The following is a 26,576-nucleotide window of genomic DNA, read 5'->3' as shown; positions in this document are numbered from 1 at the left end:
GGCATGTATAGACCCGGGATTCTTGGGAAGATTTCTGGTGGTTTTATGCACTTTGGGTGCCTCCATCATGGTTATAGGAGTGTCCAGATGGAAATGTTTTGAGAATTTGTCTCATGTACTCCTTTAAGCTGGGGCAGAAGAAAAGTGGATGGCGGAAACTAACAGAGTGGTTCAATGATACTCTAATGCAGCCAGGTCTTGAGTTCCACAATCCTATGAATTCAGTTTTGTGTTCCATACCAGATTTGGAACTTTCTGGCAGGGCTTCTCCATGTAGAGCAGTTTTCACAGAAACAATCAAATGACATTCTAGATAGCTTCAGTTCCACTTGTATGCAGTATTACCAACAGATGTGAAAATCAATATATCCATGTATTTGAAGAATTCAATATGTAAGCAATTTGGAAATATATTCTGGAATAAAAAACAGCATAGTCAATCATTCAGAAAAATAACATTTTCTTTTGACAAGCAGGAACGAATTCAGCCATTCAAGTGGGATGATGTCACTGATGGCGCCAGTACAGACATGTTTTCTCAAGGCTCAGAAAGACAAGTCTTTTTGAGCATTTGCAAGAGCTCCCATTCACCGTCCTCATGCGAGTCTCCTCAGTGAATTTTGTTGACAAGAAAGGATGCATGATTGCTCTCTGGTTTTATTTCTTCAGTTTAATATGTTACCTATTCATTTTATTTATTTTTGAGTCTCTTCAAACAAAAAAGACAATTTTTTCATTGTTGGGAAAACAATTCTTAAGTTGCATGTCAAATGCATTCATAAAATGACTTATGTTGATGATCACAACCTCTGTATTTGCTGTTTAGGCTGTTTGCATGATGTAAATAATTGCAAAGCACATGGAAGAATGTCCCTGCAAGCTTTGAAATTTGGCAGATTCAAGCTAAATTTTGAGACCTCTTCTCCCAGCAGGAAGAGAGTCTCATCTTCAGGTAGACAACAACTCACAAGAAAAAGAGATCAAATTCACCTAAGCGCCAAGTTAGGAAATCTTCTCCTTCATCTTGTTCTCATCAGGGCAAAGATCAGATGCAAGACCCAGCATCACATTCATAAGTCTGTGCAAGAGGCCTTGGCATTATTAGAAAAGATAAATAATGTCACACTTTCTTCTGAAAACTCTCTAATGCCAAAAACATTTGTGCCATCCGACTTAATATCCTCAGTGCTGAGGCATTTTGTTGTGGAGCGCTAGGAGAGCGGTCCCACTTAGCAAGAGATGTGTGTTCTTGGGCCAGGCTTGACCCCAGAGGAACTCCGAAGAGGTGCCGCGGTAGGCGAGGCATGCCCGAGCATGGGCTGGACAGGAGCGAGGCTGGACTGAAGACTGGAGATACTGACCCTCCTCCAGACCTGCGCGCTTCGGAAGACCAACAACGCAATGATGGTCTTATGAACAGTCCTCCGACCGTTCCAAGCCCTATTGGACCTGCCGCAGGGTACGACAAGAAGCAGCAGGCCGGATGAAGGCCAGGGCAGCGAAGACCGGAACATGGAGATTCAGACGAAGACTCAGGGATGAGGTACTTGGATGCACAGACGAGACTTCGGGGTATATGGACAGTGGCGCGATCCCTCAGGGCGCCCTACTCAGCCAGTACTACTGGTCTGGTCACGGACCACCCTGTCCTACATCCGCGGGAGCGGGACCAGCGCAGGAAGGAATGAGGTATTTGGCTTTTGGAAGACTCAGGAACAAGGTACAAGGCTTGCATCATTAAGCGCCCTACTCAGCCCGTCCGTGGGGCTGGTCGCGGACCACGACATGGCTTGCCGCGAGGGTACCAAGCTTGCAGAAGACTCAGGAACAAGGTATTGGCTTTCAGAAGACTCAGAAACAATGTACAAGGCTTGTATCATGAAGCGCCCTACTCAGCCCGCCCGTGGGCCTGGTTGCGGACCACGACATGGCTTGCCGCGGGGTACCAAGCGTACAGAAGACTCAGGAACCAGGGGTTCAGGAGAGCAAGACAGGATCACAGACTTCAGGATCAGGAGAAGAAACAACAGAGCTGGGTCACGGACATCAGGAACAAACATCTGGACTGGAACACAGATACTGGATCAGGAGACGGACCTTAGGGCTGGAACACGGACATCTGGAACAGCAGGTGAACATCAGGACTGGCACGTAGACAATAGGACAAGACGAGGAGCTCCAACAAAGAACAGGAAACACAGGACCTTGAAGAAGTGCTGGAACAAGGACGACTCCTGGAGTGAAGGACAGCAGGATCCCAGGAGTGACCAACTCCTTGTGAAGGCAAAGCTGGAATGGACGCTGAGCCCTTTTGTAGGGCTGAAGAGGACAACACCCAGGGAGGGGTCAACAGAGGGCCACACCTGGCTGGCCCTTGAAGAACAGGCGAGAGGCACGCTCCCGCGCCTTAGAAAGCTAGAGAGGAAGAGAAGCAGGATCCGCAGGTGGCGTCCTCGGCCACGTGGAGGGCCCAGGAAGCAAGGCAGGCAGCGGAGCAGCTCTGCCATGGAGGTGAAGAGGTGGCAGGCTGCAGGAGCGGCTCCCAGCCACGAAGACAGAAGCAGGAAGTTGTAGAAGGCTGCAGGCACCGGCAGGGACGGCTTCCCTGCCGGGCGAGGACCCGGACCGCAGCAGGCACCGGCAAGGATGGCCTCCCTGCCGGCTGAAGACCCTGGCATTGAGTGCATCGCGTTGGGGAAGAGCAGGAGCAACAGCAGCTGTCCCAGCTGCATAGGAGACCTCCCAGTGGCCTGACCCTGCCGCGCAGGGCTGGAGGCAGCCGGGGAGGAGCCCGGCAATGGCGGCACACCTGCCACGAAGAAGACAGCGATAGCGGCCCGACTGGCTGCGTAAAGGTAAGGAGCCTGCCCGCGTTCCTCGAGGGCAGGACTGCAACACATTTGACACCAAAAGAACACAAGACTCATTCTTCTTCTATATTAGTACCAGAATCCGATCCTTCATCAGTAGCTTTTTTGCCTGACAAGGACAGTTACACCTTTGTACAAAAGATGTGGAAAGATTTGTCCTTAAATACATGAGAGATGTTCAAGTGGCTCCACAAGAAACGCAGCTTATTCCAATATAAGAAAAGTTCTCATATCCACTAGTCTCACAACCATTGATTCTTCTCATCCAGGAGCTGCCAGATGATCATGAAAAATCACAATCATCTAGATCTTCTCATTAAAAATCTGTCTCATCAATTCATGTTTTGGACTCAGACTCCAAATCTCACTACCCATCATCTTACAAATCTTTTTCTGGGCTATCACTTTCAGATTTTCTGGGTCTACCACTAGACTCCTATCCAAAGGCAGCTAGAAGCATCACGCCATGTGAGGATTTATCTTGCCAAGTTTTCATACAGAAGATGGCTGTCTATTCGATTCTAACTGCAAGAAGACCATGAACTAATGGATGAATATTAAAGCTCTGTAACAACCATGTTTAGTTCAGATACATACAATCCAAGAAGGAGTGCAAGAGGTTTGAAAGTTGGAGTGGCTCCCTTGAACATTTAAAAACTAAAATAAATACATTTTGGAAAAAGAAAGTATTGGACCTATATTGCTTCTTGCACTCCTTCTTGGATTGTATATTACTTGCTGAGTGCAGTTTGCTCCCTTCTTATATTTGGATAGTTCAGATACATAAAATTCTTCAGCACTTCCAATCCAAGATGTGATTCATGCCTCTGTCTATATTGCCTGAGGCCAGAAGAATAGACCTCAAGTTTATGGACAAAATCTATCTAGGTCATGATAAGGTACAATTGCTTCATGAATTCATGGTGGTAGAATCTTATTTTGGAAGGGCTAAAAATTCTAAAATTTTTGCCAGTAATCAACCAGGGAAAGAATGTAGAATCCTAAGTAAATGGATAAAAGGATTTTTTAATCTCTATATTGCAAAGCACAATCTTAGCACATCAATTTCAGATAATACACTATTTAGATAATATGCTATAGAAAATCAAATCTCACCTCTTCCAGCTGTGTTGTGATCGTGGACCCTTTCTCCATGACATTATGAAGTCCGTCTCAAAGATGAAGCCCCTGAGATCTTTCTCAACGGAAGGCAGTGCAAGCAAAGAAGACTCAATAGAATATTTGTCATACAAATCCGCATTCTCCTCCAGTTCAGTCTTTAGATGTTGGGACCAACAACAAAGGGTGGTTGAGACTGGCAATGTAGTAATTACTGGATCAGGAACAAGCTGAAGCAGAAACGGACTGAAGCAGGAACGAACTGTAACAGGAACGGACTGAAGCAGGAACAGGCCGAGGCAAGCAAAGGCTGAAGAAGGAGCAGGCTGGCAGACCTCACATAGCCCTAACTGTTGCCAAGACAAAAGGAAAAAGAACAGTTGGGCTTCAAATAGCCCTGAGCTTGTGATGACATCTTCTGTGTATCAAGCCTTGGTTTCCTGCGCACGGCCCCTTTAAGACGTTGCTGATGATGCTGGGACCATGTGCACGTCCCATGGGGCGTGCACCAACACTCCCAAAATGGCCACCCGAGCTGTGCGATCGGCCCGCAACAGTCAGTGAATGGCGCGGCAGTCCAAAAATAGATTCCCCAGACCTGCCAGAGCAGGTAGGAAGGCCTGACCATGGCAAATCGTGGCCGGGTTTCCTAACAGTACCTCTCCTCTTACGCCCCCTCAAAAAAGGCTTAGACTTGTGTGGATGTTCCTGATGGAATTGCTGAAGAAGTTATTTGTCTAGAATGTGAGAAGCTGGTTCCCAAGTGTTTTCTTCCAGTCCATAATGTTCCCAAGCTAGAAGATACTCCCAGCGACGGCGCACGTTTAATATTTCTTTGACTTGATAGATTTGGTTTTCTTCAGACACCACTTTGGGAATTTCTGGCATCTTGCGATGCAGCCAAGAAAGTATTAATGGTTTCAGTAGGGATATATGCAATGAGTTATGTATACGAAGTGTAGAAGGTAGCTGTAAGCGATAGGTTACTGGGCCTAAACGATTGGTAATTTTAAAAGGTAAGTGAGAAACAAACAAAGATATGTCTTTTTATCCAATGAACAATGACTAAAGGTAACTCTTAGAAATCACGTTGTATCACTAAAGATTTTTTCTTATATTATTGATGCTATAAACATTTAATTTTGTTATATATTATTGTAATATTTCATCACAATTATTATGTAATTTTGGGACCTTCATAACACCCACGGTTTAACAAGCATAGACTTGTGTTTTCACTGCTGCAGGTTTTTTTTAATCATCGGTCCACTAATGTAATTTTGCAATTTTTCTTAATATTTGAACGTTTTTCATAAAATGTCAATGAACAGTACTTCCCTTATTCTTGACCTGACCAAGTTCCAGAGTCAAGAGTCCGAGTCCGACTTGAACATGTTTTGGGAGCCGCTGCCTCAGGGACTTCTTGGATTGACTCACTAAGCACAGCAATCCTCAGGTTGACTCACTGAGCACTGCTATGAAAGAACTCTGGATACTCATATTATGGACGTTTTCAACAAACTTTTCAATTCAAAAGAGGTCCATCATATTTGTTCAGACCTGCTACCTTTGGATCTCAAAGATGCATGCATGCATATTCTTATCCATACAAATCACAGGAAATATCTCAGGTCCATAATAAAAGAGGAACACTTTCAGTGCAAAGTTCTTCCATTTGGCCTAGCAGCAGCCCCAAGGGTCTTCACAAAATGTCTAGCAGAGATAATGGCCTATGTAATGAAAAACAATGTTTATTTACTTTATTTAGCACTATGTTAAATTGTCAATCAGTTATACTGTTCCATATGTTCCTCGGTTCCATGTAAAGCTCCGCTCTCTGTTGAGCAGTTCTTCGTTTTATGTAAACCGGATTGATTTGTAGTCCCTACAAGAACTTCGGTATATAAAAATTAAAAATAAATAAAATAAATAAATAAATAAATGTCTTAATTTTTACATATTTACAAGATTGACTGATATCGAGCAGATCCTTAAAAGAAGCCAAAAGAAGTATAATGTTCATGATATACACAGTACTCTCACTGGGATTTGGCTTCAATTACGAGAAGTCTAATCTAACACCATCGTGCCACCTGAAGTTCAGAGGAGCATGATTGGACCCTGAAGCTGGGGTGGCTTTTCTTCCTCTTCAAAGACTGAACAAGATCATGCAATTAGATCGTTCACTTTGTAATCAGGGATCAGTATTAACCAGTAAATTCATGGAGCTACTGGGTCATGTGATACCTTTTGAATGTCTACATTTGAGGACTTAGGGAACCCTATGAGTTCATTTTTATAGCATTAACATTCACAATTTACTATAATCTCATAACAATTTTGTTATCAATATTGCCATTTATCAACAGTGCTTAACATAATACATACACATCAATTTTTTATCATTTTATTAATTACATCCACTGATGTTTACAATAATTCAAAAACATGTGCAACCCAATGTACATAAATATACACACTATTTTAGCAGCAGTATATTAACATCTAAAACACATATACCCACTACATTCACTCATCCACATACACTCCCCACCCATTAAAACCCCAACTATTCCCTTTTAATAGATGCACCATACATATTTCACTTAAAGTGCTTAACACAAATTCTTAAATCCTAATTCTTTCCACGGGAGCAGTTCACAACGTCCCAACAGGGATCCCCGTTTCGCCGCAGCTTCTTCAGGGGACAAATCACTCCTACTTCATCCGGAGACGACGAGACCCACCAGTCTTCCACCCTCCAGATTATTGCACCTTCACACAAATTAATAACAGATGTTATCTTACATTTCAATACAATACCATATATCACCCCCCAACCCATACAACTGCTATATTTCACCTAAAATACACTTCCTCCAAACTCAATCACCGGCACCGTTGCACACCTTCTCGGCTATATCACCACCTATAATATATCACCGGCACCGGTGCCGGTGATTGAGTTTGGAGGAAGTGTATTTTAGGTGAAATATAGCAGTTGTATGGGTTGGGGGGTGATATATGGTATTGTATTGTAATGTAAGATAACATCTGTTATTAATTTGTGTGAAGGTGCAATAATCTGGAGGGTGGAAGACCGGTGGGTCTCGTCGTCTCCGGATGAACTGGGAGTGATTTGTCCCCTGAGGAAGCTGCGGCGAAACAGGGATCCCTGTTGGGACGTTGTGAACTGCTCCCGTGGAAAGAATACATTTAGGGGTAGATTTTTAAAAAGTGCGCGATCGCGTACTTTTGTTTGCGCAGCAGGCGCAAACAAAAGTACGCTGGATTTTATAAGATACGCGCGTATCCTCTAAAATCCTGGATCGGCGCGCGCAAGGCTGCCGATTTTGGGCAGCCGGCGTGCGCCGAGCCGTGCAGCCTGCCTCCGTTCCCTCCGAGGCCGCTCCGAAATTGGAGCGGCCTCGGAGGGAACTCGCTTTCGCCCTCCCCTCACCTTCCTCTACCTAACCCACCCCCCCGGCCCTATCTAAACCCCCCCCCCCTACCTTTATCCATGGATTTACGCCTCCCGGAGGGAGATGTAAATCCACGCGCGCCAGCGGGTTGCTGGCGCGCTGAGACCCGACCCGGGGGCGGTTCCGGAGGGCGCGGCCACGCCCCCGGAACACCCTGGCCCGAAACAACACCCCCGGGCCCGCCCCCGAAATGCCGCGTCCCGCCCCCAAAACACCACATCGTTCGGCCCCGCCCCCGATACGCTCCCAACACGCCCCCTTCCAAAAACCCCGGGACCTACGCGCATCCCGGGGTTCTGCGCGTGCCGGTGGCCTATGGAAAATAGGCGCGCAAGGCCCTGCTCGCGTAAATCCGGGCGGATTTACGCGAGCAGGGCTTTTACAATCTGCCCGTTAGGATTTAAGAATTTGTGTTAAGCACTTTAAGTGAAATATGTATGGTGCATCTATTAAAAGGGAATAGTTGGGGTTTTAATGGGTGGGGAGTGTATGTGGATGAGTGAATGTAGTGGGTATATGTGTTTTAGATGTTACTATACTGCTGCTAAAATAGTGTGTATATTTATGTACATTGGGTTGCACATGTTTTTGAATTATTGTAAACATTAGTGGATGTAATTAATAAAATGATAAAAAATTGATGTGTATGTATTATGTTAAGCACTGTTGATAAATGGCAATATTGATAACAAAATTGTTATGAGATTATAGTAAATTGTGAATGTTAATGCTATAAAAATGAACTCATAGGGTTCCCTATGTTTGCTGTGATGTGATGAGTAGGGAGCTTGTACTCTCTTACTTTGTGATATACATTTGAGGACACCATAATGGCATCTAAAACATTATTGTAGTCAGCTTTCTCAAATTCTTTCTTTCATGATACTGCTCTCTCTTCCTCTTTTCCAGTCTCTGGAATGGTGGAATCAAAGACTGGATATAACTTATCAAATGCACTTCATTTTTTTTCCATTTCTAAGTGCTGTTGCAGCATATCACCATCGTTCTGAAGGTCTGCTGGTGTCTTCTCTTCTGCTAGTAGCAAGATTTATTAAAGGTTTTTTTTCATTTTCATCCTCTAATAAATGATCCTCCAAGACAATGGGATCTAAATCTAGTTTTGTCAAAAGTGATGAATCCTCCATTTGAATTTTATGGTATCTAAGGATTTCATATTTCTGCCATGGAAAGGTCTTCTTATGGTACATAAGAACATAAGAAATTGCCATGCTGGGTAAGACCAAGGGTCCATCAAGCCCAGCATCCTGTTTCCAACAGAGGCCAAACTAGGTCACACGCACCTGGCAATTACCCAAACACCAAGAAGATCCCATGCTACTGATGCAATTAATAGCAGTGGCTATTCCCTAAGGGGCGGATTTTCAGAGCCCTGCTCGCCGGTGAGCCTATTTTACATAGGCCTACCGGCGCGCGCAGAGCCCCGGGACTCGCGTAAGTCCCGGGGTTCTCCGAGGGGGGCGTGTCGGGGGCGGGCCCGGGGGCGTGTCGGCAGCGTTTTGGGGGCGGGTACGGGGGCGTGGCGACGGCCCGGGGCAGTCCGGGGGCGTGGCCGCGCCCTCCGTACCCGCCCCCAGGTCGCAGCCCGGCACGCAGGAGGCCCGCTCCCGCGCGGGGATTTACGTCTCCCTCCGGGAGGCGTAAATCCCCGGAGAAAGGTAAGGGGGGGGGTGTAGACAGGGCCGGGCGGGTGGGTTAGGTAGAGGAAGGGAGGGGAAGGTGAGGGGAGGGCGTTAGAGGATTCCCTCCAAGGCCGCTCCGATTTCGGAGCGGCCTTGGAGGGAATGGGGGTAGGCTGCGCGGCTCGGCGCCCGCCGGCTATACAAAATCGATAGCCTTGCGCGCGCCGATCCAGGTTTTTAGCAGATACGCGCGGCTCCGCGCGTATCTACTAAAATCCAGCGTACTTTTGTTTGCGCCTGGAGCGCAAACAAAAGTAGGCCTATTCGCGGAGTCTGAAAATCCGCCCCTAAGTAAACTTGATAAATAGCAGTTAATGGACTTCTCCAAGAACTTATCCAAACCTTTTTTTAACCCGGCTACACTAACTGCACTAACCACATCCTCTGGCAACAAATTCCAGAGCTTAATTGTGCATTGAGTGAAAAAGAATTTTCTCCGATTAGTCTTAAATGTGCTACTTGCTAACTTCATGGAATGCCCCCTAGTCCTTCTATTATCTGAAAGTGTAAATAACTGATTCACATCTACTCATTCAAGACCTCTCATGATCTTAAGGACCTCTATCATATCCCCCCTCAGCCATCTCTTCTCCAAGCTGAACAGCTCTAACCTCTTCAGCCTTTCCTCATAGGGGAGCTGTTCCATCCCCTTTATCATTTTGGTTGCCCTTCTCTGTACCTTCTCCATCGCAACTATATCCTTTTTGAGATGCGGCGACCAGAATTATACACAGTACTCAAGGTGTGGTCTCACCATGGAGAGATACTAAGGCATTATAACATTTTCTGTTTTATTAACCATTCCCTTCCTAATAATTCCTAACATTCTGTTTGCTTTTTTGACTGCTGCAGCACACTGAGCCGACGATTTTAGTATTATCCACTATGATGCCTAGATCTTTTTCCTGGGTGGTAGCTCCTAATATGGAACCTAACATCGTGTAACTACAGCAAGGCTTATTTTTCCCTATGTACAACACCTTGCACTTGTCCACATTAAATTTCATCTGCCATTTGGACGCCCAATGCTCCAGTCTTGCAAGGTCCTCTTGTAATGTATCACAATCCGCTTGTGATTTAACTACTCTGAATAATTTTGTATCATCTGCAAATTTGATAACCTCACTCATCATATTCCTTTCCAGATCATTTATAAATATATAAGGAAAAGCAATGGTCCAAGTACAGATCCCTGAGGCTCTCCACTGTTTATCCTTTTCCACTGGGAAAATTGTCCATTTAATCCTACTCTCTGTTTCCTGTCTTTTAACCAGTTTGTAATCCACGAAAGGACATCGCCTCCTATCCCATGACTTTTTAGTTTTCTTAGAAGCCTCTCATGAGGGTCTTTGTCAAATGCCTTCTGAAAATCCAAATACACTACATCTACCGGTTCACCTTTATCCACATGTTTATATTAACCCCTTCAAAAAAATGAATCAGATTTGTTAGGCAAGACTTTCCTTGGGTAAATCCATGTTGACTGTCTTCCATTAAACCATGTCTTTCTATATGCTCTACAATTTTGATCTTGAGAATAGTTTCCACTATTTTTCCCCGCTCTGAAGTCAGGCTCATTGGTCTATAGTTTCCCGGATCACCCCTGGAGCCCTTTTTAAATATTGGGGTTACATTGGCCATCCTCCAATCTTCAGGTACAATAGATGATTTTAATGATAGGTTACAAATTTTAACTAATAGATCAGAAATTTCATTTTTGAGTTCCTTTAGTACCCTAGGATGCATACTATCCGATCCAGGTAATTTGCTACTCTTTAGTTTGTCAATCTGGCCTACTACATCTTCCTGGTTCACAGTGATCTAGTTTAGACTCATCACCCTTGAAAACCATCTCCGGAACTGGTATCTCCCCAACATCCTCATTAATAAACACGGAAGCAAAGAATTCATTTAGTGTTTCTGCAATGGCCTTATCTTCCCTAAGAGCCCCTTTAACCCCTCGGTCATCTAATGGTCCAACCGACTCCCTCACAGGTTTCTTGCTTCGGATATATTTTAAAAAGTTTTTATTATGATTTTTTGCCTCTATGGCCAACTTCATTTCAAATTCTCTCTTCGCCTGTCATATCAATGTTTTACACTTAACTTGACAATGCTTATGTTTTATCCTATTTTCTTCAGATGGATCCTTCTTCCAATTTTTGAGGTATGTTTTTTTGGCTAAAGTAGCAGTTATATTAGTTCATAGAGTAAGTAAACTCCAGACTGTAGTAGCAGACCTCCATATACTCAAATTTTCAAAAAGAGTAGTTCTCAGAATTCACCCTAAATTTCTACCAAAAAAAATTCATCAATTCCATTAAAATCAATCTATATTCCTTTCTTAATTTTTCCCAAGACCTCATTCCAGCAAAGCAAACCAAGCATTCTATTTCTTAGACTGCAGAAGAGCTCTGCTATTTTATATAAAGATGACAAAGTGTCACATGAAATCTTCTGAACTGTTCATTTCTTATGATCCAAAAAACAAGCCGGGAAAACAAATGTTTTCATCTTAGCTATCTAATTGCATTACCTTTTGTTATAAGATATAGGAGTAAACCTTCCCAATAAAGTCAAAGTGCATTAAATTTGAACGACTGCAACTTCAGGAGCCTTTTTTCACTTAGCCTTTGTTCAGGATATCTGCAAGGCAGCTACATGATCTTTCATTCATTCTTTTGTGAAGAATTATTGTCTAGAACAGAGGTGAGCAAATTGGTAGGCATGAACAGTCCTGTAGGGGGGCGTATTGGCTGCCTAATCAGGGAAGAAAAAAATGGCTACACTGTCAAATCTCTGTGCCATGGAGGAACTGCAAGCTCAGGAAGAAGGGAGTTACTAGAACATAGTGCCATTATTGTAAGCATACTATGGGCTTAGCCATGCATCTCTTCACTGGGTCAGGGAAAAGTGCTGCTTCTGCTTCGGCAGGCCCAGATGAGGATCTACTCGCTCTGCAGCAGTATTGGACACATGAGCAGCCACTAAGGTGTTCTACAACCTAGAAGAGCTGTCATGCTCATACCTTAGCCCCTGCTGCTGCCAGGTCCCTATCCAGGTTTTATATAGGAAAAATGAGTTTTCAGTACAAAAAACTGTAGTGTTATATGATGATACCTGTTTTAAATTAGTCGATGCGGCAATGAACTTAGGTTTAATTATAGATTTTGAACTGAATCTAAAGACCCCTATCAAAAAGAAAGTTAATGAAGGCTTCATTAAATTGAGGATGCTTAAATGTTTGAAACAGTTACTTTCCAAAGACAATTTTAGATATGTACTGCAGGTGTTTCTATTTACAGGCATTGATTATTGCAATTCTACTATGTTGGGATTACCTAAATCAATTCACCCATTACAGATATTACAGAATGCTGCAGCACGGGTGTTGACGAACACTAAACTAAGAGAACATATCTCTCCTGTTCTACAAAGGTTACATTGGTTACCACTTGAATTTAGAATAAAACGTAAAATGCTGTGTATCATCCATAAAATTTTATACAGAGAAGGACTGATTGGCTAAATTCAGTTATAAGACTACATGTCCCTCAGCGTGAATTAAGATCTGCGAATAAAGGTCTGCTTACCGTTCCTACAGTAAAATCTGCACATCTTAGCGAGATTAGAGACCGTGCGATTTCTATCGCTGGTCCAAAATTATGGAAGACCTTACCACCAGATCTGAGACTACAGTCAAATTTGAAAATCTTTAAAAAGGAACTAAAAACCTGGTGCTTCCGGCAAGATTTTTTCATGAGAAATGCAGAGGATGCAGCATGATCTCTGGACAGAGAGTTAACAATTTGATCTTATTCTTTTTATAGTTTTTTACTCTTCCTTTTATAATTTTTTTAATGAAGTGCTTTTAGTTATTTTTATCTTGTTTTATTTATATTGATTGATTAATCAAAGTTTTATTCTACACTGTGAAATTTAACTTTTTGTTTTTTTTGATATATTGTAAACCGTAGAGATAGAGACATAGTTCTCTCCACAACGGTATAGAAAAGCTGTATAAATAAAAATAAATAAATAAATAAATAAATCATATCTGATGCCCACCCAGGGAAAAAAGAAGTGGTAAGGTAAAGGAGAAGAATGGCAAAGAGACCAAAGAGAATGAGGAGGAGGTGGCATATGGAGAATACAGACAAAAAGTGTAAAAAAGTTAAATAAGCAAATCAAAATATGAGCAAATAAAGATGAACAAACTAAGAAAAATGCAAAATTAACGAGGAAAATTTTCCAGCTTTTACCATTGTGGTGTGTAGCCTGTCTCTGAGTGTGGTATATTTCTCTCTGGGTCTGGGTCAAGATTGTTTGTGTATGTGTTTCTCTGGTGTACTGTTTTCTTTGTATGTTCTGTGTTTCTGTGGGATGTGGTCTATTTGCCTATGTCGCTCTCTATGTCTGGATGTGAGTGTGTCTGCCTGTATTTGTCTGTCTGGGTATATTATGTCTGTGTCTTTCTCTGTGTATGTCTTCTCTCTGTGTGTGATGTGTCTATGTTTTTCTTCTGGGTATGGTATGTCTGTATCTTTGTCCCTGTCTGGCTATAGGGTTTCTGTTTCTCTGTAGGATGTCTGTGTCAGAATATGGGGTGTCTTTTTTTTTTTTTTCTCTGTCTGTGTGTGGGGTCTCTGCGTCTATGTACTCATCTCTCCCCTAGTCTGTCTGGGTGTCTGTTTCACACTCTATTGGTCTGGGTGTCTGTGTCTGTTTGAGTGTGAGGTATCCATTTCTCTCTCTGTCTGGGTGTGGGGTAACTGCCTCTGTGCCTATGTATGTGAGCGTATTCCTTTCAGCAACTTGAAGAGAAACAAAATGGGGCTTTGAGCCTCTGGTTGGTGGTGTGGCTGCTTGGTGGATAACCTTCGTATATGTATTTTATATTATATATATAAATCCTGTAAGTATGTGTGTGTATATATATCTTTACTGTGTATATATATATAGAGAGAGAGAGTGAAAGAGTAGCCTATAACCTGGGAGCACTCTATGAAGTTAGCAAGTAGTGTATTTAAAACAAATCAGAGAAAATTCTTTTTCACTCAGTGCAACTTTAAGCTCTGGAATTCATTGCCAGAGGATGTGGTTAAGGCAGTTAGCTTAGCTGAGTTCAAGAAAGGTTTGTAGAATTTCCTGGAGGAAATGTTCATAAACTGTTAGTCAAGTTGACTTAAGGAATAGCCACTGCTTATTACCGGCATTAATAATATGGGGTCTATTTAATATTGGATATTTGCCAGGTATTTGTATCCTGGATTGACCACTGTTGGAAACAGGATGCTGGGCTTGATTGACCCTCGGTCTGATCCAGTTTGGCAACTTATATTCTTATGTAACCAACTGAATAAACAGTAGGCCACAGCTCAAAAAGTTTGCCCACCTTTGGTTTAGAAGAGGACTCTCACAGAGATAGTGCCTTTGGACAATCCAGTGGGAGCACTGAGAGGAGAGGATCACCTTGTTGGTGGCTGAAAGCAATCAGTAAGTTTTGCTTGGGAAATTTTCTTTTTTAAATGTATTGGGATGAAGTTAACTATTGGGGAATATTATTTAGTGTATTTGTGCTTTTAATAGTTAGTAAGGCAGTGAATAAACAGAAGTTAGACCGTTTGTGTTTTTAAATAGTCAGTCAGTAAGGCAGCTAATAAGAAGAAGTAAGAGTGTTTGTATTTTAAAAAAAAGAAAAAAAAAGGTAGCCAGAAGCTAGAAATAAGCTAGGAGCAGTGTACACCTAAGCAAAAAGGTTGAAAAGTTCAGTTCAGTTACTCAACTTGGAAAGGTGTTAAGGTAGTGTGATTTGGTTTGATTAGGTACCAACATTTGTTATTCAAGAGAGCAGTGAGTCACTCTGGCTGACTAACTGAAGTGTTAAGGTTGTGTTCTTGATTTGATTAGGTACCATCATTTGTTAATCAGAACAGCAGTGAGTCACTCAGGACAACTAACTGTAGTATAAATCTCCAAAGGGATTGTTTTGCACTAATTTACCTTAGAAGCACTATATATATTGCAAGGGAAGAGCTCAGTAACCCACAATCCAGTGGGAGCACTGAGAGGAGAGGATCACCTTGCTGGTGGCTGAAAGGAATCAGTAAGTTTTGCTTGGGAAATTTTATTTTTTTAAAGTACTGGGGTGAAGTTAACTATGGGGAATATTATTTAGTGTGTTTATGTGTTTGTCCTTTTAATAGTCAGTAAAGCAGCGAATAAACAGAAGTTAGACACATTAGAATTAGGGCATCCCAACAGTGAGGTTCCAATAATAAGAAAAGTAGTTCAAGTGCCTGTAACTAAAAACTCACCTGAGCTAAAACATTCTTATCCCTATCAATTAAAAAGCCCAGTTCCTAACAAATTTGAAGCCCTCTTCCCTGCACCATAATCTCATCCACACAGATTCCTGAGTTCTGCCTGCTTCTAGAGTCCTGAGCATAAAATGGGGAAAAGTTCTAAGAATACAACCCTGGAAGTTCTGCTCTTCAGCTTTCTACCTAAAAATCTAAATTTGGCTACCAGAACCTCCCTTCCACACTTTCCTATGTCGTTGGTACCCACATGTACCACAACAGCAGGCTCCTCCCCAGCACTGTTTAAAATCCTATTTAGGTGATGCATGAGGGCTGCCACCTTGGAACCAGGCAGGCAAGTTACCAAGCGATCCTCATGTCCACCAGCCACCCAGCTCTCTATATTGCTAATGATCAAATTGCCAACTACAAAGGCTGTGCTAACCCTTCCCTCCTGGGCACAAGCCCTTGGAGGCCCATCCTCAGTACAGGAACATACTGCATCATCTGGACAGCAGATCCTAGTTTAATGATCACTTCCTGCTACACCAAGGTGATGTTCTACTTCTACATAAGAACATAAGATATGCCATACTGGGTTAGACCAAGGGTCCATCAAGCCCAACATCCTGACTCCAACAGTGGCCAATCAAAGTAAAAAATTCTTGGCAAGTACCCAAAATTTAAATAAATCTCATGCTACCAATCTGGTTGATTTTAAAAGCCCTAAGTGCGCTAAAGCTGGGAGATATGACTGTCCCTTGGCCTGAGGCGCACCACATGGATTTTAATAACTGTCCGAGTATCTCCCTGTACGCATACAAAAATATTTTCACAAAAAGGGGCGTGGCATGGGCATGGTCTGGTCAGGACATGGGTGGGCACATGTGTATGCCCAGATCCCCTACCTCATAAATATACTTCTGCTATGGGCACAAGCCCTTGGAGGCCCATCCTCAGTACAGGAACATACTGCATCATCTGGACAGCAGATCCTAGTTGTGAAATAAAAAAATATGGTAGCAGAGTTTTACGGGTCAAGGCTAATACGGTAAAAAGGAGGTGAGTTAGCTATGGGCTGTTAGGGAGTCCTCTCCTTTACTGCGGCAAACTGGGAACGAACTGGGAAAAAGGTAATTGCATCAGTGCGTGTCTAGTAAAATCCCACCCACTTGCGCAAGTGAGGCGGCATTTGTACACACATACATGCAATATTGGCCCGATTTTAAATGGCTGTGCGTGTAAAAAACGGGGATTATGTGTGCAGCCGGACTTTGCGCACACTGCACGCATAACCCTTGTTACATGCACAAGAGCCGGGCCGAAGAAAAGGAGCGAACCAGGGGGCGGGGCGGAGGTGGAGGTGGCTGGTACAGTGGCCATTTGCTGCTGTGCCAGTGCGTGCAACTTACACCAACTCAGGAGCTGGTGTAAGTTCTAAAACAAAGAAAAAAAAAGTTAGGGCAAGAGGGAGGGAACTGGGGGAGGCCCTATCTCGTTGCCACGAATAAATTGCATTTTTCAAACACCACCCCCACCCCTTGTGCGTGCCATCCTGGATTTTATAAAATTGTGCACGCCAGGTAGTGCGCTCACATGGCTGCACATGCGTATGTTTTTAAAATCTACCCCTTAATGCGCATATATTTTAAAATTGCCATGTCCATGTGCGTGAGCCAGCAAACAAGTGCACACTGTGCCCACATGCGCGTCTTAAAATTTACCTCAGGGCTGGCAGCAAACAGTGGCTATTCCCTATTGATTAATAGCAGTTAATGGCCTTCTCCAGGAACTCATCCAACCCTTTTTTAAACCCAGCTACACTAGCTGCATTTACCACATCCTCTGGCAACAAATTCCAGAGCTTAATTGTGTGTTGAGTGAAAAAGAATGTTCTATGAGATATTTTAAATGTGCTACTTGCTAACTTCAATGGCGTGCTCCCTAGTCCTTGTATTATCCGAAAGAGTAAATAACTGTTTCACATTTACCCATTCAAGTCCTTTCATGATTTAGTAGGCCTCTATTATTTCCCCCCTCAACAGTCTCCAAGCTGAACAGCCCTAACCTCTTTAGCCTTTCCTCATAGGGGAGCTGTTCCATGCCTTTTATCATTTTGGTCACCCTTCTTTGTATTTTCTCTAGTGCAACTATATCTTTTTTGAGATGCGGTGACCAGAATTACAAACAGTATTCAAGGTGCGGTCTAACCATTGAGCGATGCAAAGACATTATGACATCCTCTGTTTTATTTGCCATTCCCTTCCTAATAATTCGTAATGTTCTGTTTGCTTTCTTGACCGCCGCAGCACACTGAGCCGATGATTTCAGTGTAATATCAACTTTGACGCCCACATTATTTACCTGGGTAGTTACTCCTAAAATGGAATCTAACATTGTGTAGCTACAGCTACACAATGTTAGATTCCCTATAGGGTTATTTTTCCCTATATGCCTCACCTTGCACTTGTCCAGATTAAATTTCATCTGCCGTATGGACGCCCAATCTTCCAGCCTCGCAAGGTCTTCCTCCAATTTATAACAGTCCACTTCTGATTTAACTACTCTGAATAATTTTGTATCATCTGCAAATTTGATCACCTCACTCGTCATACCTCTTTCCCAGATCATTTATAAATATATTAAAAAGCATCGGTCCAACTACAGATCCCTGAGCTCTCCACTTTTTACCTTTTTCCACTGTGAAAACAGACCTTTTAATCCTACTCTCTGTTTCCTGTCTTTTAACCAGTTTGCAGTCCTCAAAAGGACATCACCTCCTATCCCATGACTTTTTAGTTTTCTTAGAAGCCTCTCATGAGGCTTCTGAAAATCCAAATACATCACATCTACCGGTTCACCTTTATCCACATGCTTATTCACCCCTTCAAAAAAATGTAGCAAATTTGTGAGACAAGTCTTCTCTTGGGTAAATCCAGTGTTTGCTGAATCCCATTAAAACATGTCTATCTATATGTTCTGTGATTTTGATCTTTATAATAGTTTCCACATTCTTCCCGGCACTGTAGTCAAGCTCACCGATCTGTATTTCCTGGATCACCTCTGGATCTCTTTTTATATATCGGGTTACAATGGCCATCTTCCTGTCTTCAGGTACAATGGATGATTTTAATGATTGGTTACAAATTACTTGTAATAGGTCTGAAATTTCATTTTTTAGATCTTTCAGAACCCTTGGATGAAAACTTTCTGGTCCTGGAGATTTGCTACTCTTCAGTTTGTCAGTCTGGCCTACTACATCTTTCAGGTTCACCATGATTTAGGTCAGCTCATCTAAATCATCACCATTGAAAACTGTCTCTGAAAAGGTTATCTCCCCCAACATCCTCCTCAGTAAACACCAAAACAAAGAATTAATTTAGTCTTTCCACGATGGCCTTATCTTCCCTTAGTGCCCTTTAACCCCTCGATCATCTAACGGTCCAACCAACTCCCTCTCAGCTTCCTGCTTCGGATATATTTTTAAAAGTTTTTATTATGAGTTTTTGCCTCTGTGGCCAACTTCTTTTCAATTTCTCTTTTAGCTTGTCCTATCAGTGTTTTACATTAACTTGCCAATACTTATGCTTTTTCCTGTTTTCTTCAAATGGATCCTTCTTCCAATTTCTGAAGGAAGATCTTTTGGCTAAAATAGCCTCTTTCACCTCACCTTTCAACCATACTGGCAATCATTCCTATATGTCCTTGCTCCTCCATTTCTATGTGTCCTTTCTCTCTATACCTGTCTGCCACTCTAGCCTCCAAAGATCAGAGTTGTTCTCTGAGAGTTAGGCGCTCTATTCACTGGGCACACACATCCAGCCTCTCACCAACTGGTAGATAATCATACTTGTAGCACTCAGTGCAAAGGTCTGGGAAGCCCTCATCTTGTTACAAGACTGCTGTCTGCCTCTTAATATTGAGTTGTTAGTTAATTAAGGTTGCTAAGGAAGTAGGGGTGCTTAATGTAATGTAATGCCCTTTAAATTTATTTGGTGCATTTTATGCCAGTTTGCAATGACTGAAAATTGTCAAATTTTCCCCCTCCCCCACCCTTTCTCAAATTGTCAACTGTGGCCTTCCCAAATCACTGGCTAGCTTTGAAAGATACAAAAATCATATATTCTCAGGAGGGCCTAACTGCACACAAAGTTTGGTTCAGTTCCATGTAGTCGTTTATAAACTGAAAGGGAGGGAGACACACACAGACAGACATAGTCATATGACAAGTCTTTGTTCCCTTTAGAACAGAGGCTAACAAGTGATGAATCAAAATCTGTTTTCATTTCATCTTTTTTTGTCTGAGATGTCTTGTCAGTTTGTTTATTTCTTAGAATACAAATATAAAAGGGTAGAATTCACTAACAGAAAAGTATGATGTAAGGAATTAAAGTGTAAACATAATGCTCAAGGTTTTGGGCCAATTTTATACCTTCATTTCTTAACTATTTTTGAAGTTTTCCAGTTGTGAATTTTCTGAAGATGATCATCTTCATTTTCTTTGGCAAACTTCTTGCCAGTTAGCTATTTTCAAGCAGCTGAGGCTGCCAAAGCGTGCACTAGCTGTAATTTATTTGCTGTGACCTGGCAGGCATTTAAAAGTGAATACTGTTTGCAGTTTAGTCTATAGACTTCACTTTTTATTTAAAAATTCTTTCTATCCTTTAAAATTAAAATGTGAAACTGGTTTTGTTTGGTTTGTGCGCATATGTTTAATTATTGTGACATAATAATTGAAATATTCCCCCTGGTCTTTGTATATTTTTAAGTGCATTGTGTCCCAAGAGTAAACAAAAGTTATACATAAAAGTAACTAAATTTCATTGCCTCCAGAACATATTTAGAAAGAAATTATTATTCAGCTTAAATATGTTCTGTCTTTAAATGGAATTTATAAGAAGTTATAAAACTGTCTTTATATTTAAATCACATTTTTAACTGTAAAATGTATTAGTGAAGCCGTAATAAAAATTTTACTTTTGTCATTTTCAGACAGTTAATCTTCTGTTCTATTCCATTTTGAGTTTTATAAAAAGTATACTGTAAATATCAGAATTTTAATTTTCTTTATAAACGTATAAGGTGCATGCTAGTACAGATGACATAATTTGTCTGTTAGGGGATATTAAGCAGAAATATGTTTAGTCTTGTTTCATATAATTTTTTTATAAAATGAATCTAAAAAATAAAAAATTAATCTGACTTTCAAAAATTGAAAAAGAATGGCTAGAGATTCTTATCATTGTTTCAGAGAAATAGCTTGTAGTTGACATTGTGTTTTTCTTGCCAATAGGCCAAAAAGGCTCTAAAGAACATCTTGCAGAAATGCACACATCTGCCAGCACTTGAACCCTTGCTCCATGATGCACCTCCCAATATTCTGAAGCATGTGGTTGGACAGTTCAGTAAGGTAAAAAAATAGCAGCTTAGATGATAATTGGCTCAGTCTGTAAAAACATATTACTCCTGGGGGAATTCTGCACAAAAAAAATTAAAATTCTGCACAAAAAAACTAAAAATTTTCAAAATTCTGTATTCTTTATATTGGGTCAAAATAACACAATGTACGTGACAGTCTATAAGTAATTAATTTAAAATGTAATACAGAAAAAAGTTCTTTATTAAAGATGAAGAGTTTTAAATATTTTGAACAGAATTTCCCTACAAGTTCACTGAAAGAGTGTCTCTTCCACCCTCTCTCTCTACTCCGCTGCCCAGTCTCCTTTCACTTTGCCCACTCAGGCCCCAACTCCTTCACCTGCCACTATCTCTCCCCTCCCCTTCTAGGCTCAATCCCTTCCACTCTATCTCCACTCCCAGAGTTTGACTGCTCTCTCAATACTGCACCTCATATAGGCTCCCTTTATCCCTCTCTCGCTCTCTCTCTCACACACACACACACAGGCTCCCTCTCTCTCTCGTGCATACACACCCTCATACAGACTCCCCCTTTCTCTCTAGAACATACACACACCCCTCATACAGACTCCTACTCACTCTTGTACACTCACTCACACAAGCTCCCTTTCTCTCTCACGCATATACCCTCATATAGGCTACCTATGTCTCTCTCTCACACACCCCTGCACACTTACTCCCTCTCTCACCCCCCTACAGATAGGCTCCTTCTCTCTTTCATACACACACAACCCTTCACACAAACAAATACACACCCTCACACAGGCTTCCTCTCTCACATATAAACAAGCACCCTCACACAGGCTTCCTCTCTCACAAACAAGCACCCTCACGTACACACAATCCCTTTTTCACATACACCAGCTCCCAGTCTCTCTCACACATACACACTTCTTCACTATCTCCTCACATTTATTTTATTTATATTCCGCTTTTCAGCACTTCAAAGCGGATTATATTCGGGTACTGTAGTTATTTCTCTGTCCCAAGAAGGCTCACACTCTAAGTAGGTTCCCTTTCTCTGGCACCCACTCCCACTCACCCTCACACATGCTCTCTCTCAATCCCCAGACTCGCAGACTTACAGACACAGACACACACACACACACATTCTGTCTCTCTCACCGAGGCCTGCTCCATCTTCACCACAAGCAGGATGGCCTCCGCTCACAGCATGCTAGGGCCTGCACCTTCTTCGCTATGAGCGGATGCTGTCCCACTCATGGCATGCTGGGCCTTTTCCTTCTTTGCCGCGAGCAGCCTCTGTTATTACTCATACTCTGCTACACAACATTCCTTCACCATGGATTGCAGCAACACTAGAAATTCATACTCTGGCCAGAACCTTGCGCTTCTCTAATTAGAGCCTTCTAGACATTCCGTCACCATGGACAGTTCATCTTGAAGAAACAAGGGAGTGTACCTTTTCCATTGCTGGTCCTTTTCTGTGGAACTCCCTCCCAAAAGAGATGAGAATATTAGCATAACCAAAGGTTTTCCGAAAAGCTCTCAAAACCCATTTATTTCAAAAGGCGTATTCCATCGGAGTTCTACAGAGTCATTCGATAGCTAGTTGGGCTCATCAGCGCTTTAATATATGTGATGTTGTTTTTTGATTTATGTCATTGTTGATTGACTTTTATGTAACTCTTTTATTATGTGTGTTTTCTTGTACCCTGCCCTGAAGGTAGGAAAGGCGAGTAACAAATATTTTAAAATAAATAAATTAATTAAATAAATGAAGGTGAAAAATCAATTTTAGGCAGAAACTTGGGAGTGGTGCACAGAAAAGTGTTATCAGTTTGTCCATTTTTCTGAATGGTGCACAGCACCCCACCTTAATAAGATGCAACTTGCTAGGGTTTCACATTAGAACAAGATTGATCACTCAATAATTACAACAAACTGATTGTATTTTAATAAATGATTATAAATAAGTAAATATAGACTAGAGATGTGAATTGGAACCGGTATCGGTTCGGATTCCGGTTCCGATTCACATCGTGAAATTTTTATCTTGCAGTCCGATTGGGTTTTTTTTATCGGCTGCACCCGAGCCGATAACCAAAAAATACAGTCGACTCTTTACAATGAGTTTGTTAGTATCTCCCCACCCTCCGGACCCCCCTCCCCAAAATTTTTAAATACCTGGTGGTCCAGCGGGGGTCCTGGGAGCATTCTCCCGCGCTCGGGTCATTGGCTGCCAGTAAACAAAATGGCACTGATGGCCCTTTGCCCTTAGCATGTGACAGGGTATCCGTGCCATTGGCCGGTCCCTGTCACATGGTAGGAGCAATGGACGGCCAGCGCCATCTTTAAAAATGGTGCGAGCCATCCAGTGCACCATGTGACAGGGGCTGACCAATGGCACCGATAGGCCCTGTCACATGGTAAGAGCAAAGGGCCATCGGCGCCATTTTGATTAGTGGCAGCCGACAGCCCGAGCGCGGGAGAATGCTCCCGGGACCCCCGCTGGACCACCAGGTATTTAAAAATTTGGGGGGGGGGGCCGGAGGGTGGGGGGATACTAACAAACTCATTTTAAAGGGTCAGGTTGTGTTTTTAGGTTGTGTCCTTTCTTCCCGCCCCCCCATAACGATAAGAAAACCCACTAAATTAATCGTGGGGTGTCCTATCGCTATCGGGGACCCCCCCGATATCTGACGATATTGAAAATATCGGACGATATTTTCAATCATCAGATAAACGATTCACATCCCTAATATAGACCATCAGAATTATGCCTCAGATAGCATGCGTGAATTATCTATTCTGTTATGTCTGGTTTATGGTATATTTCAGTTACTTGGTCTGATATATTTTTTTAAGAATTTTCCAATCTTACACTATTTCTTCATCGGGGTAGCATAGGTAATCTAGAATGCCCAGTGGTTACTATCTATGCTTAAAATGTAGTCCAAAATGATATCTTCCAGACGGGCACATTGTCACCTCAATATATGTTAAATGTTCTCCAGAATTCTTTAAATGGACATCACAAGTCTTGTTTTGGCATGTTGACGTTGTTGTGCGTCCTGCCTGCGTGCGTGCGTGCCGTGTCCGGGCCTGCTCACCTCGCGCTGCCCTCCGCAAGCGCTGGCCTGGCTGCTGCTGCTAATCCCCGGCGTCCCCATCGCTCACCACGGCATTCCTCAGCGTCCTCATCCCTGCAGGATCCTAGGATGTTGGCCTTGGGAGCTTGCAGGCCTGGCAGAGGGTCAGCCCGTCAGCCATGCGGAGCCACCGTCAACCCTCGGCTCGGCCCTTTAGTGTGCCCGGGCTGAGGCCCAAGGGCACACTAAACCACCAGAACACAACACTTCAGCTGGGGGTCACAGGTTCCTCAAACAGCAGTGCTCATCAGGTGCCAGCAACATTAATAGTGGAAGTTAGCATGAGGCCTGTGAGCCAGCACACACTAATAGGCCCTGTAGTGATCCTACCCTCCCATGAGTTTCCATGGTAATGGGAAAATCCTGCCCAAAGAAGGATCGGAGCCTGTAAACTTGCACTGGCTCAGGCCTTGTGCTGATTTTCATTACTAATGCTGCTTCCACTTGCAGATTACCATTGGGCTTGGGAGCAGCCATGAGGGAGGACTGAGTGTGCATAGGCCAGTGGAGATTGCCACTGCTCCTCTCTTTCCACATAGCACAACCTTTGAACTTACCCAAAAGAAAAATGTTACTCCTTTCAGCTGCCTGCCCTCTTTTCCCAACAGTTGTCATCCAACTGTGACCCAGGGCCAAAGGAAAATGTTGTTGCTGATCCTGGCAGGGAGGCTGTTTGGAGAAGGGGCTACTTGAAGGGATGGATCAGATGCAGGAGGGTTTTGAGGGTTCAATCAGCTAGAAAGGGATTAGCTATGGAGGATGAGAGAAAATGAATATCAGAAGATCAACTGGGAAAAAGAGGGGTTGGGGGATGAGAAAAGGACTGGAATTGAGGCTGGGAGATTTGAGAGAGAAGATGGGAGAAGGAAGAACTTACACTTAAAACTATACGGTACCGTTTGAGAATTAACTTACTTAGGGTAAGAGAGAGGGGATGACAGAGGGTCAGTAGGTGGTTAAAAAGGACTTGGGGGCCTCGGTGAGACCGCACCTTGAATACTGTGTACAATTCTGGTCGTCGCATCTCAAGAAAGATATAGTTGCGATGGAGAAGGTACAGAGAAGGGCAACCAAAATGATAAAGGGGATGGAACAGCTCCCCTATGAGGAAAGGCTGAAGAGGTTAGGGCTGTTCAGCTTGGAGAAAATACGGCTGAAGGGGATGTGATAGAGGTCTTTAAGATAATGAGAGGTCTGGAACAATTAGATGTGAATCGGTTATTTACACTTTCGGATAATAGAAGAACTAGGGGGCACTCCATGAAGTTAGCATGTGGCACATTTAAGACTAATCAGAGAAAATTATTTTTCACTCAACGCACAATAAAGCTCTGGAATTTGTTGCCAGAGGATGTGGTTAGTGCAGTTAGTGTACCTGGGTTTAAAAAAGGTTTGGATAAGTTCTTGGAGCAGAAGTCCATTAACTGCTATTAATCAAGTTTACTTAGGTAATGGTCTCTGCTATTACTGCATCAGTAACATGGGATCTTCTTAGTGTTTGGGTATTTGCCAGGTTCTTGTGGCCTGGTTTGGCCTCTGTTGGAAACAGGATGCTGGGCTTGATGGACCCTTGGACTGACCCAGCATGGCAGTTTCTTATGTTCTTATGTGCATATCTCAGGTTCACGCCCCAAAATGCCCATGCCCCACCCAGACCACACTCACACCCTGCCCCTTTTTGAAAACTTGTGATATGTGTGCGCTACGGGAGATATGTGCGTATCTCAGCAGCTTTTAAAATCCACTCGATGCACGCAAGCCTGCTATATTCTCACATCCCCTAATTAATGTGCACGTCAGGCTTTTAAAATTCACCTTAAAGTTCAACAAAAAGAGAGGTAGGTGAACCACACAAACAGGAAAACTACAAGAGTGCTAAACAAAAAACAAATAGGTAATAAAAGGATAATGAATTTATATAAAAAGGTAAATCTTAAAAAGCACATAAGATAAAATATTGCAAACTTAATATTAATAAAAACATAAATACAAAAAAAGTAAAAACGTAAAATTAATATAGTGATAGATCCAATACACCCTCATCTGCTTGGGATCAGGCAGACTTCCACAGACTGGCTGGCTCCCCTGTACTGGCATGGCTTGGGAATATGAATAATACGTGTAAGGTAAGGATGACCTTACAGGTAGTAGAGATGTGAATCGGAACCGGAATCGGTTCCGATTCCGGTTACGATTCACATGTGGGGTTTTTTCAATCGGGCCCGATCGCGGTTTTGTTTATCGGCTGCGCCCGAGCCGATTAACAAAAAACCCACCCCGACCCTTTAAAAGTAACCCCTTAGGGGTAGATTTTCAGACGAGCGCGAACAGCCTACTTTTGTTTGCGCTCCAGGCGCAAACAAAAGTACGCTGGATTTTAGTAGATACGCGCGTAGTCGCGCGTATCGGCTAAAATCCTGGATCGGCGCGCGCAAGGCTATCGATTTCGTATAGCCTGCGCGCGCCGAGCCGCGCAGCCTACCCCCGTTCCCTCCTAGGCCGCTCCGAAATCGGAGCGGCCTAGAAGGGAACTTTCCTTTGCCCTCCCCTCACCTTCCCCTCCCTTCCCCTA

General features: G+C 42.8%; 1 protein-coding gene across 1 annotated transcript in view; it reads left to right on the top strand.

Moving 5' to 3' along the window:
* Positions 1-26,576, top strand: part of SPAG6 (sperm associated antigen 6) — a 334,049-nt gene that overhangs the window by 257,865 nt on the left and 49,608 nt on the right. The window contains exon 9 of the mRNA XM_029588711.1: positions 20,767-20,883. Within this exon, the coding sequence (XP_029444571.1) occupies positions 20,767-20,883 (117 nt within the window). The remainder of the gene's footprint in view (positions 1-20,766; positions 20,884-26,576) is intronic.

Source organism: Rhinatrema bivittatum, chromosome 2, assembly GCF_901001135.1.
Source record: "Rhinatrema bivittatum chromosome 2, aRhiBiv1.1, whole genome shotgun sequence".
Classification (NCBI taxonomy): Eukaryota; Metazoa; Chordata; class Amphibia; order Gymnophiona; family Rhinatrematidae; genus Rhinatrema; species Rhinatrema bivittatum.
The sequence above is the reverse complement of the archived record's forward strand: the minus strand, read 5'-3'. Positions and strand labels throughout refer to the sequence as shown.